The 21,027-nt window shown below is 42.9% G+C and overlaps 1 protein-coding gene across 4 annotated transcripts in view; it reads right to left on the bottom strand.

Annotated features, from left to right (window-relative positions):
- LOC129863612 (volume-regulated anion channel subunit LRRC8A-like) overlaps nt 1–21,027 on the bottom strand; it is a 63,124-nt gene that overhangs the window by 30,458 nt on the left and 11,639 nt on the right. For 3 of the 4 annotated variants that reach the window (XM_055935721.1, XM_055935719.1, XM_055935718.1), the window contains one exon: nt 8,675–10,796. In XM_055935721.1, the coding sequence (XP_055791696.1) occupies nt 8,675–10,786 (2,112 nt within the window). In that variant the 5' untranslated portion in view covers nt 10,787–10,796. Of the gene's footprint in view, nt 1–8,674; nt 10,797–17,078; nt 17,425–21,027 lie in introns of those variants that run through there. The other variant, XM_055935720.1, reaches the window with a different exon arrangement.

Below are 21,027 nucleotides of genomic sequence, written 5' to 3'. Positions count from 1 at the left end.
AAGTTCCCGGACATTTCTGGGGGGAATGGCCCTAGCCCTCACCCTCCGATCCAACAGGTCCCAGACGTGCTCAATGGGATTGAGATTCGGGCTCTTCGCTGGCCATGGCAGAACACTGACAATCCTGTCTTGCAAGAAATCACGCACAGAACGAGCAGTATGGCTGGTGGCATTGTAATGCTGGAGGGTCATGTCAGGATGAGCCTGCAGGAAGGGTACCATATGAGGGAGGAGGATGTCTTCCCTGTAACGCACAGCATTGAGATTGCCTGCAATGACAACAAGCTCAGCCCGATGATGGTGTAACACACCACCCCAGACCAATGACGTGCCCTCCACCTCCAAATCGATCCCACTCCAGAGTACAGACCTCAGTGTAACGCTCATTCCTTCGATATATATATATATATATATATATATATATATATATATATATATATATGACTCGTTTCAGGAAGCTAGGCGTGTGTCACACATCACTACTTCACAGGAGCAGCATTTGACTAAACATTTTTTTATCAAAATGCGTTGTTTGGCAGAAATGCCTTTTGGAACATGTGAACGTTCATGTGCCTTAATAACAAAGTTGTATTCCTTCCATAAATATGAATAAAATTGTTAAAATTACGAGCTCAGTTTGTTTAGCCATGGAAGAAGACAGGACCCTTACCACTAGCCATGATTAGCTGAGAATGTATGGGCTGGACGTTGAGTTGAGTTTGGATTGGTCGGCCATGTAGCACGCTTCTGTCTATAACGTGAGCTGTTCAGTATGTGTTGACAGTCCTTTCTACGGCGCCGTTTTTAAAAGACATAACGTTAGCCATCGAGAACTACAAAAGTTTTGCTACTTTTCTCAACAATGTTGTCTTGAATTTAGCAGGTGCTACCGACAGATCAGTAGACAAAGTGATGGGCCAGTTTCTGCACACGCCACGGTCAGTGTGAACCGGAGTGACTTCACACAAAGCTGGCCAAACAAGTTGAAGCTAAAAACAAAACAAAGTTAAATGGTTCCAGTCTGCCGTGAAGCGTTCATCCACGTATACAGGTAAAAGTCTAGCTACATTTTCCAGATAAGTTTCTAATTTTGTATTGCTAGTTATATGATAATGTTAGCTGGTTCACATTGAACCTAGTTTGTTAGCTTTAGCTACCTACATATTCATTCTATAGCTAAGACAATTTGTATTGGTAGTAGTATGAGTTGGGGTTATGCCGGTTCATTGTTTAGCTAGCTAGTTACATATCTAAACAAAAACGACTCCACTTCGGCCCGATTATTACATGACCCATCAAATTAGTAGGTGTGTCTGGGGGTGATTACGGCCATCAATTGTATTTTATGAACATGTGTACATGTCTAGACAATAGTGACCCATCCACTTAGCTAGATGTGGGTAGGGGGTGATTACGGCCATCGATTGTATTTTATGAACATGTGTACGTCTAGACAATAGTGACCCATCCACTTAGCTAGATGTGGGTGAGGGGTGGTTATAGTATTTCCTTTACATGACCCATCAATTTAGACAAGTGTGTCGGGTAAGCGTCATCTAATAACGATAAAATGTTTATAAAATAGTTTTAATCTGGACACTTTGTTTTTGATATTGCTCCTATGCAAGTACTATCCCTGTACCGTTTACACCTTCTGTATCCTGTGCATGTGACAAATAAACATAGATTTTATTTGATATAGTGTGGGTTTACCACATGGCCTCACATGTGAACCCTTAAGAGGGTGTGAACGATGCTGAATGGGTGTAGACAAAGATGAGCTCTCCAGTAGGTGTACCAAAACATTCAAGGGCCATTTTAGTTATAGCCTAATATTAGCTAGTTAACATGGAACCTAGTTTGTTACCCTCTGAAAAGTGGGGTTATAAGTTTATCAACTTTAAATGCAGAATTACTTTCCCACTGTTCCTCCACGCTCCCGAGTGGCACAGCAGTCTAAGGCACTGCATCTCATCTCTGCATCCCTGGTTCGAGTCCAGGTTGTATCACATCCGGCCGTGATTGGGAGTCCCATAGGGAGGCGCACAATTGGCCCAGCGTCGTCCGGGTTTGGCCGGGGTAGGCCGTCATTGTAAATAAGAATTTGTTCTTAACCGACTTGCCTAGTTATATAAAAAAATACAGTGTGTGATATACAATTTTCTCTACTTTATCCAATATAAAAAACACAATTTCAAATTTTGCTACATAAGACCGAATTGAGGCGGTTGGTCACATATGGAGAGTGTTTAGTAACAAAAATAAGGGGTTAAATACGTACATGTAAAAAATGCAGTGTTTCTTGTTCTTTCTTATATCTCTCAGATATAGGACAGACTCTTCAGAACAAACTTCCTTTAGATTTTTTGGTTGGACTATCTGTTGTTCAATGTAGTGAATCTGTTATTCAATGCATTTGTATGGGTTAATAGCTTAGACTCTTATGGGTTAAACATCCTTCCTCCCAATGAAGTTTCTATGTGAGAATTGCCAGAACATTCTGAGATAACAAAAATATTTTTTGCTCCCGCTGGAGCGGAATCGCCTTAAAAACCATGATAATAGTATCGTTTAGAGTAACCATCCGATCCCACACACAGCAGATGCCCACCAGAACACAACAGGGAGAATGTTGTATAACCTCCCAGAATTCCTTGGAAGCCCTCAGCATGTTTCTCACTGTGAACTCGATTCCTAAATAAATCAATTGGACGAACGGCGTGTTTAACCCCGCGGTAATGCACTGGCTCACATTAGACATTACAGGCAAATTGGTTGTAAAGAGTCTGAGGTCAGCTTATCAGGTGATCCGAGTGTTGTTCATGCAAAATTCACAAATTGGCCCATGCAAAAACACAAATGACCAGAGCTATGGCTAAGTCACCTCACATTTATATAATTAAAATGATATTAAATTATGTAATGTGTTTACATTATACATTATGTATATTTACATGATATTACATTTAGTTAGTGTTACACTTTCAAGTGTAACTTACAAGAGCTAGCCTACACTAATATTATTCTCAAAACTCTCTCTAAAAGTCAGAAATGAGTTAGACAAGAATTCGCATAAATCCAAGTTCATGCAAATAATCTTCTTAAACAATTCACAAAACTCCTGAATGAGTCTGACAGCATCACCCTGATGTGTTCTGTACAGAAGACAGTAAATCTTTTCCAGCTATCATTGGGGTGGCAGGTAGCCTAATGGTTAGAGTGTTGGGCCAGTAACTGAAAGGTTGCTAGATCAAATCCCCAAGGTGACAAGGTAAAAAAAAATATGTCGTTGTGCCCCTGAACAAGGCAGTTAACCCACTGTTAGGCCGTCATTGTAAATAAGAATGTGTTCTTAACTGACTTGCCTAGTTAAGTAAAAGGTTAAATGAAATGAAAAAAACTGCTTAACAAGGCTGAGTTGAATCTAATAGGGTGTTCAAAGAATGACTGTTTTAGAGGAGCTTGACTATACTAAATAGTCCTAAAAATGAATTCACTTGACATTTTGACTTCATATTGGTTTGAAGATGCTTACATTTGCAGTTACTAAAAAAATAAGTACAGTACCAAAATAGTGAACATCACCCCAGAGACAAGTTCTCTTTATCTGCAGCCAGAAGCGTGACAAAGTCATTAGCATAATACAACTGTTCATCCGTGTACCGGTACTTAAAAAAATATGTTTTATTTATTTATGAATTTTCTGCTTTACAAAACAGACAGATAATGACAGCAAACAATACATTCAGAATACCCCCACCCCTCAACTGGAGACAAAAAAAATGATTCAAAAACAACAGAACACAACATTGCTCTTAAGGAATTGGAACCTTGCTTCAATGATATTTGACATACTGTACAGTATAAGGACTATGCTCGACATTAAAAATAATTACTGTGGATCAGGGTTGGTTGCAGGTTGTATGTTGTTTCCCATCATCACGTGAAAGATACGTGATAAAGGGCTGCCATATCTTAACAAATGTATTAGATCTGCCAGAGATATCATGTTGAATCCTTTCTATATGTAGCAAGCTGGCGACTTCAGCTAACCAGGTTTTAAAAACAGGTACAGTCTCCTTATTCCAAAGGCTTAAAATGTTTATTTTTGCAATAACCATGCCATATTGTAATGTTTTTTGTTCCCAGTGGGTTAAAGTCGTTAGGTGCTGTGACCTGCCTAAAACAGCAGTATCCGGGGCTGGTATGAGGTTACAGCTGTGTACTTCTGAGAAACACGTAAAAATATCCTGCCAGAATGTGTGCAGTTTGGGGCATGACCAGAAGAGGTGACCCAGGGTACCCTCTGCAGATTTGCACTGAGGGCATATCGGAGAGACCGAGGGGTAGAATGAGTGTAATTTGGTACAGGAATAGTGTAGTCTGTGAATCACTTTGTATTGAATAAATTGGTGTCGGGAGTTTATTGAGCACAAGTGAATATCTTGAAGCAATTAACCCAACAGTCATCAGTCATCTCCATAACAAGGTCTTCCTCCCAGGTCTCCTTCAAATGTTACAGAGTAATATGCTGTAAAGTTATCTACAAAGCTGGAGATTAAGCTCTTGGAGCCAGGGGAAAATATACAACTCGCGGCCAGGTGTAATTGCCTCAAAATGTGGTATATTTAAGCAAACGTAGTTTCTTATCTGAAGATATCGGAAGAAGTTAGATGCGGGGAGATCGTACATTTCCCTCAACTGTGCGAATATGGCAAAAATATTGATGTAAAGGTCTGCAATAGTAGTAATGCCCTTTCTCTTCCAGAATAAAAAAGGGTGTTGTCAGTTGGTGGGGGGGGGGCATGGTTATGGCAAATAGTAGTACAAACAGAGGTCTCCGGGAGATCAAGTGTTTTTCTTATGATACCATTTTATTTGCATAAAGTTATTGCCAGTAATACCTGTAGGGGATTTAGTTGATGAAAATAAAAGTGCTGGAAGAGAGGTGTTGTGTATATCTTGGATCTACCATGACAGGGTATGCATCCTGCCAATAAACCTAGCATTTGCTGCCCAATAACAATGTTAAAAATTTGGTAGGCTCAGGCCACCTAATTCTTTGGGCTTGATTATATGTTTTTTAGAGATGTATTTTGTATCCCCACACAAAAGGCAAGATAATAGAATCCAAGGATTTGAAAAAAGCTTTACTGAAAAATATAGCCAGATTCTGAAAGAGATAAAGGAATCTGGGGAGTGTAACCATTTTAATAGCGTTAACACGGCCTATCATCGATAGAGGCAACACTCTCCAGATCTCAATGTTGCGTTTCAACTTCTCTATCACGTTGTGGTAGTTCAATTTAGGGTCCTTGGGGATGACAACCCCTAAATATTTAATTTTGTCTCCTGTGAATTTAAACAGTATATGTTTAAGGAACTCTGGGTTTAAGTCTCCTTTAAGAGGCATGAATTCGCTTTTATCCCAGTTTATGGTATACCCAGAGAGCTCTCCAAATGATTTGATGAGCTCCATCAGCAGTGGAAATGCCTATGTTTAGCTAAAGCAATGGCAGGATGGCTTCTGATACTGATAGCTAGGGGTTCCATAGCAATGGCAAATAGCAACGGACTCAAGGGGCATCCCTGGCGGCAGGAACGTTAAAGTGAAAAGGAGGGGATTTATTGTAATTAGTGAGAACTGAAGCCGTCGGGCACGCATATAGTATTTGAAGCCAAGAGACAAAACTCTCGCCCAGACCAAACTCATTTAATGATTTCTGGTGCGTTAAGTGCAAGTATTGCAACTTTAGAATAAAGATTTAGTAGCTCTTCATACTGTCCCTCAAGGGTGGCGATGCATGTCTCGTGGTCACCTGCGTTTCCTTCCAGATCAATAATGTGGGTTGTATGTTCAGCCAGTGAGGTTTGCACTGATTGTAAGGATGAGTCGAGATGATTAAATCGAGCGTTCATGTCCTCTTCCATTTTCTTGATAGCTGCTAATATAATAGTCGGTGAGGGCTCCGAGTCAGGCTTAGCCATGCTAGCCATTACGGCCAGGCTAACGCAAGCATCGCCATCCTCGTCTTGTGCTGTGGTGGGGACTTTACCAACTTGTGAAACATAGACATCTATGATTGTTCAGATTTGGTCCGATCTGTACCAACCACATTTGGTCTTGTTTGGGAGGGAGTTCATTGGAATAATAGCCAACGTGTTGAATAATACCCAAACATGCCAAGGAGGATATTGTGCTTTTCTACCTTCGTGTACCTATTCAGGATGCATCACAATGAATACATTGCATATTCATAATTATGCATTTCTGTATAGTACATATCAGGGATACATGATGTCAGCATGTTACCGTCATTCTGTTATCAGGTGTTAATCCACTTCACTTACTGTAGCTCAAAATGCAAAAGAGATTTTTCCGAACTCCAGGTGTCATTATAATGAAGTGATAATGCCCGTGAAGCCAGTGTTTGGAGGATATATTGGCCATGGGGCATTAGCACATTCATACAGTGGGTTACCAACATATTCAAATAATGATTGACATATGTTCATTACACATGTTATTTTGATGAATTCATTCATACTATTACATCCTTCCACAAGATATAGTCCCAACACAAATCTAGGGTTGCTACCCAAGCCGGCTAGTCAGTTGACCCAGTTGTTCAGTCTTTTTGTTCTGTATCTACGTTCGTTCTAAATGTTCCATTGCCGTGCTGGCTGGCAACGTTCTTATCCCTGGCGTGCTAGCTAGCCAACTACGGGTAAATTACAGTCAAGTCAAAAAGTGCAGACAGAATAACAGCAAAGTAGCTGCATTTGCATTTGTTTAAGCTGTTTACTAGTGACATTTATTTGGATACATCCATAACGATGAGCTAATGAGTTAAGATTTCGCCCGACACAGAACATTTGCTCACTCGTCAAGACACTGTTGTTCAAAGGAGCTAGCCAACAACACAGCTAACACAATCACTTCAAACTGAAGCTGGAAAGACTGCAAACTAGCTGTACTTAGTTTTGTTTGACCCTTTTTCAACTGACATTCCATAAAAATTATGCCAGCTGATTCAGGATTTCGAACTGGCTGAGAAGCGCTTCCTGCATGTCTGTCTGTCTCATTCCCCGACACTTTCATTACTATGGGACAGCTGGAGATCGAATTTGAATATTGAAACAGTGTTGCAAATGTCAGAGAGACAGACAGCAAGGTTTATACAAATCTCCGCTGTTAAAAACTAAATGTTAGTCTAAAAGAAATGTGAGATAACCCTTAGTTATGATACCCTCTTCCCTCCCTATTCCCTTCCCAACCGTCAAATGGTTGTAACTGTTGCTGTTGACACTGATCTTGTTGCTCTCTCTGCCCCGTACATAAACCATTACACATTACCCCATATCTCTATTGTAGGCGTGTCAAACACAATCAGCGCACGGGTCATATTGAGAGAACACAATGAATTGGTGGGCCAGAAATGGCCTATTAAGTTTGTTTTTACAAAATAAACATGCATACAACTGTCTGTGACCCAAACTGGCGATTGTTTTATTCTAAAAAAATATGGCCCTTTATAATGTTGATACAGCATTGCGTGTAGGATTCTCTATAATCAAAAATGATTTAATAACTCCAAATAACTAAAACGTAGAAAGGTGCACTTGTCACGCCCTGACCATAGAGAGCTGTTTATTCTCTATGTTGGTTGGGGCGTGATAGTGTCTAGGGTGGGTCATCTAGGTGAATTGTATTTCTATGGTGGCATGATATGGTTCCCAATCCGAGGCAGCTGTTTATCGTTGTCTCTGATTGGGGATCATATTTAGGCAGCCATTTCACCATTGTGCTTTGTGGGATCTTGCCTACAGATAGTTGCCTGTGTGCACACCAGTAGCGGCACGTTTCGGCGTTATTGTTTCGATTCATTAAAATATGTGGAACTCTACGCACGCTGCGCCTTGGTCCAATCCTTATGACGAACGTGACAGCACTGCATGGCTTACCAGCAGTTGAATGTGGCATCCGTGTTTCTCATAGAGTTGCTCATTGTAGCAGTTTGGTCGGGCAAAAGTAGAATTTAAATCAAATTTAAGCAATGGTGAGGAGGTAGTCGGAAGAAGCGTCTACTCCACGGTGCTCACCATCGCCCCCCCCCCTCATCTGTGTACTTTTAAAACTCTGGCACATTGCATCACATCAGACAGTTACTTTACTTGAACTAATTTGAAACATATTATTAGCACTAACAGGGTAGGCTGTTACTTTCTCAGAATATTGGGCAAATAAACTATTGAAGCGATAATTTTACCTCAATGGAACTATGGAGACATCTCGGTCTACTACACAAAACTCTACAATGTGTACTCTACAATATGTGCACAAGATCATTAGGGCAAATTATCCCTAACATAACCACGTACCGGTCTTCATCATTATGCTAAGCCCTACCTTCCTATGAGCCCATTCACATGTGAAAGAGGCAGGTAGAAGGGAGTAGGGCTTTTCAAGAACAAATGTCTAACATTTTCCTGTGACACACAGATAAATGCAAAGACAAGTGTTTTTTGCCCATTTGACCTGACCAGGAAATAATCTGGGCCCTAACAAAGATAGCTAGAAAAAGATAGAAGAAAAACTGTTGGTTATAGAGTTAGTTCCAAGTGTGTATCAAATATTTTCTCAGGGACGCTCAAATACTAGATCTGTACTCACCCTGTTGGCTGTCACAGCAAAGTACTGCAGGTTCTGGAGGAAGCCCACGTCGGCATGTATACTGGTCAGGTTGTTGTGACTCAGGTCCAGAAAGCGCAGTTTTCGGCAAAAGAACAGCTGGCCCGGGATGTTCTCGATCTTGTTGCGGTTTAGGTAGAGCCTCTCCATGTTCGTCAAGGTGCCGATCTGGATGGGGATATAGGCGATCTGATTATACCACAGCTTTAAGTTTACCAGACGGTGCAGGTGCTGGAAGCTGATGATCTCCTCAATGGTCTTAAGGTTGTTGTCCTTCAGGTCAATCTCCTGCAGGTTGTGCAGGCTGAAGATGGAGTGCGGGATACGTTCCAGGTCGCAGCGCAACAGCTCGAGCTCTGTCAGGTTCACCATCTTCTTCAGGCTGTTGAGCACCATCAGCTTGGTGCCCTCATTGTTGATTGACAGCTTCTGGAGGTGGACCCCAACGTCTGTCACCACCTGAGGCAGCTTGGTCAGGTTACTCTTCAGACGGAGCACTTTGAGCCTCTTGAGCTCTCGTAGACCGTCGATGACAATGTAGCGGTTGTTCTCTGCGCTCAGGTTCCCTGTGAGGTGCAGCTCGCTCAGGTTCTTCAGGCTGTAGATCCATAGAGGGATCTCCTTGATGTCAGTGAACTTGATGTGGAGGGACTTGAGGTTCTCCCTCAGAAAGGCCAAAGCTGGGGCCTCAATTTTTGCCGGTGTGTGGTAGAGCCACATCTCTCTCAGGCTGACTAGCTGGGCAATGATGGGGGGGATGGTGACATCAGGGATGAGCTCCAGCTTGAGCACCTCCAGTTCTATTAGGTCAAACACTGTTTCAGGGATTCCGTTAAGCATGAACAAGTGCAGCTCCAGTTTCTCCTGGGAGTTCTTGGTGATGCGTTGCCGCAGCTTGTCCAGCGTCCACTCATTGTTGAGGTTCAGCTGACGCAGTTTGTTCTCGCTAACCTCCGACAGGAAGACCGCAAAGCGTTTGGAGTAGAGCGGGTCATACTGGTCTATCATATGCAACATGAAGGCAAAGTCGTTTTTCACGTCTGGTATGTCACTGTATCTGCTCTCCTCGCGGATTGACTCAAAGGAGTAGCGCTTAAGCGAGCGGCTGAGCATCCAGCAGAGGGTGTACATGCAGATGAGACCGTAAATCCCCACCAGGCTGATATAGAAACATGCCAGAATCTTGAAGAGTGTAGCCAGGGGGTGAGCACAGTGGTACATCCTATAGCCCGTCAGCTTCTCAATGTCCACCGTGCAGATCACACTGAACTTGATGTAGTGCACATAGTAGGCCGTGTAGCAGATGATCAGGATGAACTTGATGACTTTGATGATGGTCTGGCGGATGTAGAGCCGGTAGACAATGTCCCCTTCTTCGACGTGGATCCGGAACTTCTTGACCTTCTCGAAAAGAGCTTTGGCCTGCTCGCCTTCCTTCTTGTCCAGGACACCCGTGTCGGAGCGGTCAACAATGCCCTGCTCGATGAGGGACTTGGTCCTTTGGAGCATGGGCACGCTGGCCTCTACGTCCTCGCTGATGCATGATGCCTTCTTGTCCATGGTACCGTTCATCTTCCCCAGGGGCTTGGGGTCGCTCTCCTCCACTACAGTCTCAGACAGAGCCCTGGTGGTCCATGGTGAGTCAAAACACTTGAGCAGGATGGACACAAAGTGCTCCAGTTTGGAGCTAGTCCGGGGGAACTTGAACCAGAAGTTACTGCAGGCCAGGAAGATGAGGGTGTGCAGTAGCACCAGGTAGGGGAAGTACTTGGCAAACCAGTGCAGCTTGTTCTCATAGCAGACCGCGTCAATGTAGTTGTACTGGTGCCGGTCCAGTTCATACTGGATGCCTTTTGGCTCTGGGTCAAAGGGGTCACGGAAGCTCATATTGAGGTACTCGCAGGATTTGTTGACCACCCACTTGCAGGGCAGGCAGATCATCTTGTCCTGGGTTACCTGTAGCGTGCCCCCAAACACAGCAATCATGAGCATGACGATGGAGATGTAGTCTGTGAAGACGTCCCACCATGGCTTCAGGATGCGGTACGCCGGCTGTGTGTCGGCAAAGTACCGGAGCTCTGTGATGGGGATCATGATGGTTTACCTATAGAAAGGGAGAGAGAAAAAAATGAATGCAAGACATTTACAATGCCACTCATATACTTCAAAGTTCATTAGAGTAAAATCTTCAAAAGGTTGGCTCCAACATGCTTGAACTACAAACATAGCTCATCAAATCGAACAGGATTGCACAATAAAGTCAGAGAATTATTTCCGTTGTGGTGAAATACGTCATGTCAGCATGAGTTAGGGCTGGGCCATATACCGGTATTGATACACGGACCGGTTTGGGTTTTTACTTTACCTTCTATAACCGTATTTGAATGTTTGGTTTGTTAAATGTGATACGCCATGTGTAACGTGCATTTTTATGGTTTACTTCGCTACTTAAGTCATCTCTCTCTGCTCTCTCTCCATGCCTCTTTCCACACAGACCTAGCCCCGCCCGTCACTCAAGGAGCGGCGGTAGTTCTTCAACCACGAGATACTTGCATCCAGTCTCTGCATGATTAATGCAGCACATGAAACAATGTTGAAGACAAAGATGCTGTTTTCACTTTGCTTCTTAATATAAATCCACTAGTGTTCTATTAGTTTGTGTTTCTTATATCTGCAAACAGCTAGATTGTCTTTTCTTAGCAAATTGGGCCTGAATCTTGTTACCCGCTAATGCTAATCACTAACTAGCTAATAAATGTACTGAGTCAGAGCAAATGTAACTAGCTATACAGCCTGATAATAAGTGATGATGTAGACCTACAGTACCAGCCAAAAGTTGACACACCTATTCATTCAAGGATTTTTCTTTATGTGTACCATTTCCTACATTGTAGAATAATAGTGAAACTATGAAATAACACATATGGAATCATGCAGTAAACAAAAGTGTTAAATCAAAATATATTTGAGATTTGAGATGCTTCAAAGTAGCCACCCTTTGTCTTGACAGCTTTGCACACTCTTGGCATTCTCTCAACCAGCTTAACCTGGAATGCTTTTCCAACAGTCTTGAAGGAGTTCCCACATATGTAGAGGACTTGCTGGCTGATTTTTATTCAGTGTGCGGTCCAACTCATCCCAAACCATCTCAATTGGGTTGAGGTCGGGGGATTGTGGAGGCCAGGTCATCGGCATCTCAGTGCCGTGATTGGAAGTCCTATAGGGCGGCGCACAATTGGCCCAGCTTTGTCCGGGTTTGGCAAGGGTAGGTCGTCATTGTAAATAAGAATTTGTTCTTAACTGACTTGCCTAGTTAAATAAAAGGTAAAAAAAATAAAATAATAATAATAAACACTATTCTCATTCGTAACCCCACATATTTATATCAGCATGCAAACCCCATGAAGACCAATTTGAATGCTTATTATGGGAAATTCCATCATACTAATGATACCATCATGACAGATCAGTTTGTTCAGGAATACAAAACATATTTTGGACGTAATCCTACTTGTAAACTAATTTCATTAGTTATAATAATCCCTACAGCCCAGGGGTTCCCAACCTAGATGATTAGGTATTTTTTTATTACAATTTGCGATTCTTTATATCTAAAACAACACATACATCTGCTGTACTTTAGGCTGGAAACAAGCGACTCTGATGCACATGGGAATATCTTTGGTTTGTCTAACATTCAGAAGCTGAGTTACGACCTTCTAAACTCGGAGTCAAAGAAATTGGACTTTGCTTGGGGAGTAATCTCATACTGTCACTATCAATTGATCGAATCACTATGTAAAAGAGAATATGTATAATTAAATTAAGGGTTCATATAAATGGTCATAAAACATATATTTTGTAGCAGAATAACATTTGGGGAAATCAGGTCCAGGCTTAATTTTCCTTATCCATTATTATCATCATCATCATTAAATAGCCTGCCTAAAATATGTCAGTCTTTTTAAACTACGTACAATTTCAGGAAATTAGCTTCAAAACAACATTTTCAAATGTCCAAAAGGGGGCGTTGGGGAAAATATTTTGGGAACCCCTGCTACAGCCAAATGTTTAGGCTAAGCTTCACCACCAAGTTAGTTCAAACAATTAGGAAGTCGTCTTTATGATGCGTTTTACAATAGGCCTACAGCCCAGTCAGCTATTTTCAGGTCAAGCCAGTGTGTGGGTTGCCAGAGTGGTGTGTGTGTGTGGGGGGGGTCTACTCCATGTCAGGGACATCCCAGACATCCTGTGAGCAGACAGAGAACACTATGTGACTCCAAGAACACAGAGGAAGCTGGATGCAGAGGGGAACAGAAACTGACACCGCACACAGATGCTAAAGTAAGCAATAAATGTAATACATGTATTGTTACAAGACCCCGCACAAAAATGAGTAATCATTGTGACTCGTACTTTAAAAACACAAAGTAATATAAAGGACAAGCCCATCAGGTAGGCAAACTTGACATTGTAAGGAAGGCGAGCTTTTGAGATGTTTATTTTTTAAATATTTTTTGGGAGAATTAAGAAAACAGGGACTGGCTGCAAGAGTGACCATGTTTCTTACGGTTTACTTTCTGAGGACATATTACTCAATGCGGGAGATTTAAGGACGGTATTTATGGGCCAACAGCTAAATGTCATAGACAGCCTGTCTGATTATAATAAAACCAATGCTGAATCCATTAACATGGCTGGAATGTGTTTTTGCCCGAAAAGGCTCACATCCTCATGGTGTTCCATCTGTTATGTCTAGCTCAGCTATAGGCAAACTGTATCCTCTCCACCAGTGATATTTTATCTCCCAGACAGCACAGACATGGACAAATTTAAGGTTACTTGCGTAACCCTGGTTCTCTGATATTATGAGTGAGATCTCTTCACTAAGACTGCCCACCCTCTCGGAAGTGCCTATCAAAAGTGTTTGTTGGAGACAGACAGGTAAGAGTGGCGAATGAGGTGAAACCCTCACACTTCCATAAAAGGAACAACTCTCCCGCCTTCTGGTTATTCTCAAGCATGCTTTTCTTCCTCATGCGAGCAGGGGAATGCGGTTAGATATCTCATACCATAATATCAGAGAACCAGGGTTATGAAAGTAATCTTTAGTTCTCTTTCAATTATTTGTTTTGATATCTCACATGGGGATATGGCCAACTCCCGTATTGCAAAACATGCTCTCCAAAGCCAGGGAAGTCCCAACATCAGCAACCCTCAGAGGTCCCGAAATGAATGGAGTACGTACCGAAGGGGTGCAGAGACAACCCAACAGGGGGAAAACTTAATAAAGTGAGGGGAAGCCCAATATAAGATGCATACAATCTCAGTTTAATGAGATATGCTCCAAAAACAGTGCCCAAGAGGTAAACTCCTTTGTAGGAGAGGAACCTTCCAGGCACCTCCAAAGATTATCGCCCCATTATAATGGTTCCCATGATTCGGCAGGATATCGTCGAAAAGAGAAGGGCCCAATAAATGATGCGCATAACACCCTTGCCCGAGCTCTCCTACAATCCAAGTAGATGCGAACCGCACGTAATGGACAACAGGGACGCCCTTCTAGAGAAGCCAACAGGTGAAAAGCCATCGGCTCCAAGGTGCGACAATGGGAAAAAGTCGACCCGAGCCAAAGACAGGGTTAGGTACATTGACCTGAAAAACCCCAGGGCAGACTGTGGGCGCGAACAGTGACTGGTTAAGCACAGTCCACACATACGCTTAGTGATGCCAAAGGCCTTAGTAAAGTGAAAGAAGGAGGAATATTACATCTCCACACTTTCCAGTGGCTGATAGCTGCTGTGAAAGGGTTTTAAGCACAACAGACACGTCCCAGGATGAGCTAAAAGCTCAGAGACTGGGCTTAAGCAAAGCGCCCTGCTTAGAGACTATACAACAGTTATGGATAATCTGTTTCAACCATCTCTGAACTTTGCTCCATTCATCTTAGCCTTGATCCTGACTAGTCTCCCAGTCCCCGCCGCTAGAAAACCTTACGCCTTGGAAGGCCAAAAAAGTGGCTAAAGGGCCATAACAAAGATGAACCTTCTTGCACTCCAACAAATCCTGCAAGGAGCATAGGACCATGGAAAACAGAGTGTAGTGAATAACAATCTGTCTAGTTGCACCACTTCTCCACAAAAAAAAACACACACCAACCCAACTGTGAAAACAGGAAGCTTGCATAAGTGGCTGCCACTCTTTTCCAAGAGTTGCAGGCCTGTCTCTTTCCCTTTTTTCCTAAAGAATCTGGGTGAGGATGGGGAATTGCTTCGTTCGCTAGGGTATAAACCCTGCATGACGATAGTCAGGGTTGGGGAGTAACTGATTAATGTATTCTGATTACAAGAAATGACTTTTAAATTCAGAAAGGATGGTCGCGAAAAAAAAGACACAAAGTCTTCTTCTAATGCATCTTAATACAAAAGTAACGGAAAGTAAATGAGATTACATCACTGAGTTTGGGTAGTCCAAAAGTTACATCACTGATTACAATTCGACATGTAACTAGTAACGGATTACATTTAGAAAGTAACCTACCCAACCCAGACGATAGCTGCCAGGACTAATCGTAAGCACAGTTGTAACTGCCGACCAAAAAAAAAAAAAATCACTGGTCATCAAGGAGCTCAAAGATGAAGAAGATAAGAATAAGGCATCACCCACTTCTCCTGGGTATCAGCTCTTCCATCTTTTTGGGATGGGGAAAGTAAAGTAAGGAATAACTAATTGTGCATGTCCAGGATTGGGGTACCCTTAGCAAGAATCCTGCTAGTGAGGGGCTCTTAGCTTCCCTGAGGCAAGGGCAAACTGGTACTGCGGGGAGCTGTTAATAAAAATAAAATAAAAATCAGGGCTTGAGTCTTTTCCCGTTGTATAGATCCATTGACGGGCGCTGAGCCACTACAGGGGATGGCCACCCGATGTCCAGTCTGGTCGCAGCCGCTTTCAGACATAAAAGAGCCCAAACTTCACTGGAGGTGGTCTGTGGGCCTGAAAGGGTGGGAGAACGGGGTCGTCAGTCCCCATCTCCTGCACTATCTCAAGGATCTCCATGATATTAATCCCATCGTGATCCCCCAACTCGCCTTCCCCTGACACTATGTCGTCAGCCATTGAGGGGAGAGAGTCGAGGCTAGTGGGGAGTTAGCTAGCTAGAAGCTACCTTGTGGTGAAGGTGTGCCGTGGCTAGCTCAGTGCTGGCCAAGTTAGCCTTCAGAAAGAGCGCTTCCGCAACCGAAGGTGCCGTGAAGGCTGAGAAGGTCAGTCTAGTAAACACAATAGGTGAATGTAGACGATAAAAGGGTGCTCACAATGCTACCGTGTTGCAGGTAGGGTATGGTAGCAAGGTTAGCTTGCCTCTCAGCAAGGTAGCCAAGTTAGCCAAGAGTCTCAGTAGCTAGCGGAGACTGAGAAGTAGAAAAGGATTTCTGTCAGGGGTTGTGTGCGGAGAATATTTGGAGTCAAACACAGGACACAGGTGTTGAGCGAAACCACAGAGATTTACTCACGAAAAATGCACAATTCCACAAATGGAACATAAACAGATACGAACACGTATCAAAATACAACACCTAACGCACAAACAATCACGGACAAACAGAAATGAAAGCAAGAGGGTTAAATAGGGAACATGATGGGGGAATTGAAAACAGGTGTGGATAATACAGACAAAACAAAACGAAACTGAAAAGTGGATCGATGGCAACTATAAAGCCGGTGACGTCGACCGCCGAACACCACCCGAACAAGGAGAAGGGCCGACTTCGGCGGAAGTCGTGACAATTTCAAAACTAAACCTTCTTGTTAGTACTCAACCTCTCGACAGGGTATGAAGACCTACAGTTGAAGTCGGAACTTATCCTTCAGGGTTCATTTCTGGGTATCCAATCGATATGAGGCGAGCTAGAGTAGTGCGACCATTCACGAGGAAGAGAAGCAAGAATACCCAGAGGGTGGGAGAGTGGCTCCTTTTATAGAAGTGAGGGTCTCACCTCATTCGCTACTCTACCTCTGTCTCCAACAGACGCTTTTGATAGGTACTTCCATGAGAATAGGCGGTCGTAGCGAACCCCCCACATGTGAGATATCAAAATGAATAATTGAAAGAGAACGACCCATTTATTGGGACCAGGAGTTTTTACTGATCACATGACCTGATTAGGGAAAATAATCTCTACCCTGGTCAGGACAAGAGGTCAGAAACACCTTTGTCCTGAAACATTAATACTACTACTACGGTCTACTGGGGAAACCAGTAGACCGTAGGACATTCTTCAAGAAATGAAATCATTATTCAAGTACACAAGTCCTCCGCATTTGGACTGTTTAACCCAGACACGCTACTTAATGAAAACATCTCAAACTGAGATCATAGAGTGCCTACCTCCAGCAGAACAACCCCTTCCAGTATCACAGACAAATTTCAGACATCAGCCATCTAATCAGTTGAAAGAGATTTCCTGTTTCCTTTTTATATGTGTGAGGTCAGTTGGGGTGGACTGGGTGTAGACTTTAGTTTCTAGCTCCCTCTCTCCATGTGCACCTCCCCTTCTACCTGCAGGAACTAACAGGAAGAGAATAAGGGAGTGTGGTCAATGGAAGCTCACAAAAGAGCCTCATCCAGTCCAAACCAGTCAGACGAAGCCATCTTAAGTCGCTCTATAACTATGGATCGCTGCCCTCTCTTACAGTAGCTCCCGGTTTGTCAGAAGTCTAGTTTAAACACTCCGACAGAGACTGAACAAAAAAAAATATTTTCTCTCTCTCTACGCTGTCCATTCCCCCCTCCCTCCATCCCCCCCTCCCCTCTGTAGCACGAATCAAGTAACCTATCAAATGAAGTCTTTGTTTGCACAAATTTCAAGTCGTGGTGGCATGACTTCTACAATTCCGTCTGAGCGCATAAATAATGAATAATGTGTGCCAGCCTACTGGGTGACTCAAACAGCCCGTTATACAGCTGCTCAGTTCACAGTGCACCTAGCTGCGCACTGAGCACTATCTGGCAGATCTAACGATGTAAGGGCACTAAGGGCAGTTCACATGGATCACTGTACGGCAGCTTGATAAATCATTCCCGTTTGCCCCTGGGGTATTAAACATATGGAGATCCATCCAACAACAGTACACAAAACATACTTTCTCTCTTCCTGCTGGAGTTACACTACCAGTCAAAAGTTTTAGAATACCTACTCATTCAAGGGTTTTTCTTTATTTTTACTATTTTCTACATTGTAGAATAATAGTGAAGACATCAAAACTATGAAATAACACATAAGGAATCGTGTAGTAACCCAAAAAAGTGTTTGTATGTATGTAATATAATAGATTTTATATTTGAGATTCTTCAAATAGCCACTCTTTACATTGATGACAGGTTTGCACACTTGGAATTCTCTCAACCAGCGTCATGAGGTGGTCACCTGGAATGCATTTCAATTAACAGGTGTGCCTTCCTAAAAAGTTAATTTGTGGAATTTCTTTCCTTCTTAATGCATTTGAGCCAATCAGTTGTGTTGTGACAAGGTCGGGGGATACAGAAGATAGCCCTATTTGGTAAAAGACCAAGTCCATATTATGGCAAAACAGCTCAAATAAGCAAAGAGAAACGACAGTCCATCATTACATTAAGACATGAAGATCAAAGACCAAAAATGTCAAGAGCTTTGAAAGTTTCAAGTGCAGTCGCAAAAAACTAATCTAATTTTATTGGTCACATACACATGGTTATCAGATGTTATTGTGAGTGTAGCAAATTGCTTGTGCTTCTACTTCTGACAGTGCAGCATTATCTAACAAGTAATTTCTAACAATTCCACAACAAATACCTAATACACACAGATCTAAGTAAAGGAATGGAATAAGAATATATAAATATATGGATGAGCAATGAACGAGCGGAATAGGCTAAGATGCAATAGATAGTAAAGAATACAGTATATACATATGAGATGAGTAATGCAAGATATGTAAACATTAAAGTGGCATTATTAAAGTGACTAGTGTTAAAGTGGCTAATGATTTAAAGTCTGTATGTAGGCATCAGCCTCTCTGTGCTAGTGATGGCTATTTAACACATCTGATGGCCTTGAGATCGAGAGACTGAAAAACAGCTTCTGTCTCAGCTTTGATGCACCTGTACTGACCTCGCCTTCTGGATGGTAGCGGGGTGAACAGGCAATGGCTCAGGTGGTTGTTGTCCTTGATGATCTTTTTGGCCTTCCTGTGACATCGGGTGCTGTAGGTGTCCTGGAGGGCAGGTAGTTTGCCCCCGGTGATGCGTTGTGCAGACCACACCATTCTCAAGAGAGCCCTGTGGTTGTGGGCAATGCAGTTGCCGTACCAGGCGGTGATACAGCCCGACAGGATGCTCTCAAATGTGCATCTGTTAAAGTTTGTGAGGGTTTTAGGTGACATGCCAAACTTCTTCAGCCCCCTGAGGTTAAAGAGGCGCAGTTCTTCACCACACGGTCTGTATGGGTGGACCAATTCAGTTTGTCAGTGATGTGTGCACCGAGGAATTAAAAAAAAACGTTCCACCTTCTCCACTGCTGTCCTGTCGATGTGGATAGGGGGATGCTCCCTCTGCTGTTTCCTGAAGTCCACAATCATCTCTTTCGTTTTTCTGACATTGAGTGAGGTAAATTTCCTGACACCACACTCCGAGAACGCTCACCTCCTCCCTGTAGGCTGTCTCGTCGTTGTTGGTAATCAAGCCTACTACTGTTGTGTCGTCTGCAAACTTGATGATTGAGTTGCAGGCGTGCATGGCCACGCAGTCATGGGTGAACAGGGAGTACAGAGGGGGGCTGAGCATGCATCCTGTTGGGGCCCCAGGATCAGCGAAGTGAAGATGTTGTTTCCTACCTTCACCACCTGGGGGCAGCCCGTCAGGAAGTCCAGGACCAAATTGCACAGGGTGGGGTTGAGACTAGGGATACACCGATGACATTTTTTGCCGGTACCGATATCTAATATATTCCTTGCCAAATAAAAACCGATACCGATATTTTACATTTTATCGGCCATTTAGGCATTCTATTACAATCAAATAGTTGAAACACACACACACTGACCAAAAATATATTTTGTTGGCATTTACGTATGTCCCCATTACCAGTAAAGCATAACCAAAACCCATTTCTTTCACTTACTTGCTGTGCTGTTTTGTTGTTCATTTGTTCAGTCTCAACCAGGATTTCATTATACATGTCAAGCAGTGAAGTTTCAGCTCTGTCTGTCCGTGGCCTCTCTTCCTCGGTGCGCACTGTCACTGTGTCCGTTTCCATCTTGTCCAGCTGTGTCTAACATTTCACGTAAACCCTGTACCTTGTGTGCATTGAAGTAGAGGTCCTTGTACCTAGCATCGAGCATGGTGGCGACACAGTAAAGAGGCTCAGAGAGAATGGCACGAATCACTTGTTCACAGCCTTGAGAACTTTTGGAAGTTTTAACCCTACTGTCTGTGTCGGTAGTTTTGTTGAGCAGGCATTTCAATGCCATGACAGAGGGTATCACGTCTGCTGCAGACGCAGTTGATTAGCTTATTTCTCGAGTCAGCTCTTCGAATGGAGCTAGGGGTATGTTCATAAGTTTCAAACATGTTCTCAAATGCCATTGAAATGGCAGCAGCGGTATGAGAACCAGCACATTCTTGAAAAATCTGAAAAATAGCGCCTACTTGGTAGTGTGTACCGGGGGCTCGAGGTGCTTGACCAGTCGGAAAAAGCCAACAACATCCATGACAGAGAACAGTTGATTGTCAAGGTCAATGAACTCCATTATCTTGGCGTTAATGGATGTCGCCTTTGAGTTGTCTCGCTGAAAATGTCTTACTCTTTCAAGTGACTGCTCAACTTGAACTTGTTTAGTTGTTGGAAGTGTGCCCTTAGTATTTTTCTGCTTTTGTTCAGTGTAGCGCTGTATTTTTGTGGCGTCATTACGTCATCTACCTACGTTTATATAGGTATGCACGTCAGCTTTGACATTGGTTTTGCACATTGGTGTTAAACTAGACACTGGGCCGATGCTGTCCTTTTTAGAAATATATCGTGCATCCCTAGTTGAGACGCAGGGCCTCAAGCTCAACGATGATCTTGGAGGGTACTATGGTGTTGAATGCTGTAGTCAATGAACATCATTCTTGCATAGGTTGTCACGTTCCTGACCTGTTTTCCTTTGTTTTGTATTCATTTTAGTTGGTCAGGGCGTGAGTTGGGTGGGTTTGTCTATGTTTTGTATTTCTATGTGGGGTTTTGTGTTCGGCCTGGTATGATTCTCAATTAGAGACAGGTGTGTATTGTTTGTCTCTAATTGAGAGTCATACAAAGGCA

The sequence above is a fragment of the Salvelinus fontinalis genome, chromosome 10 (genome assembly GCF_029448725.1).
Source record: "Salvelinus fontinalis isolate EN_2023a chromosome 10, ASM2944872v1, whole genome shotgun sequence".
Taxonomy (NCBI): domain Eukaryota; kingdom Metazoa; phylum Chordata; class Actinopteri; order Salmoniformes; family Salmonidae; genus Salvelinus; species Salvelinus fontinalis.
The sequence above is the reverse complement of the archived record's forward strand: the minus strand, read 5'-3'. Positions and strand labels throughout refer to the sequence as shown.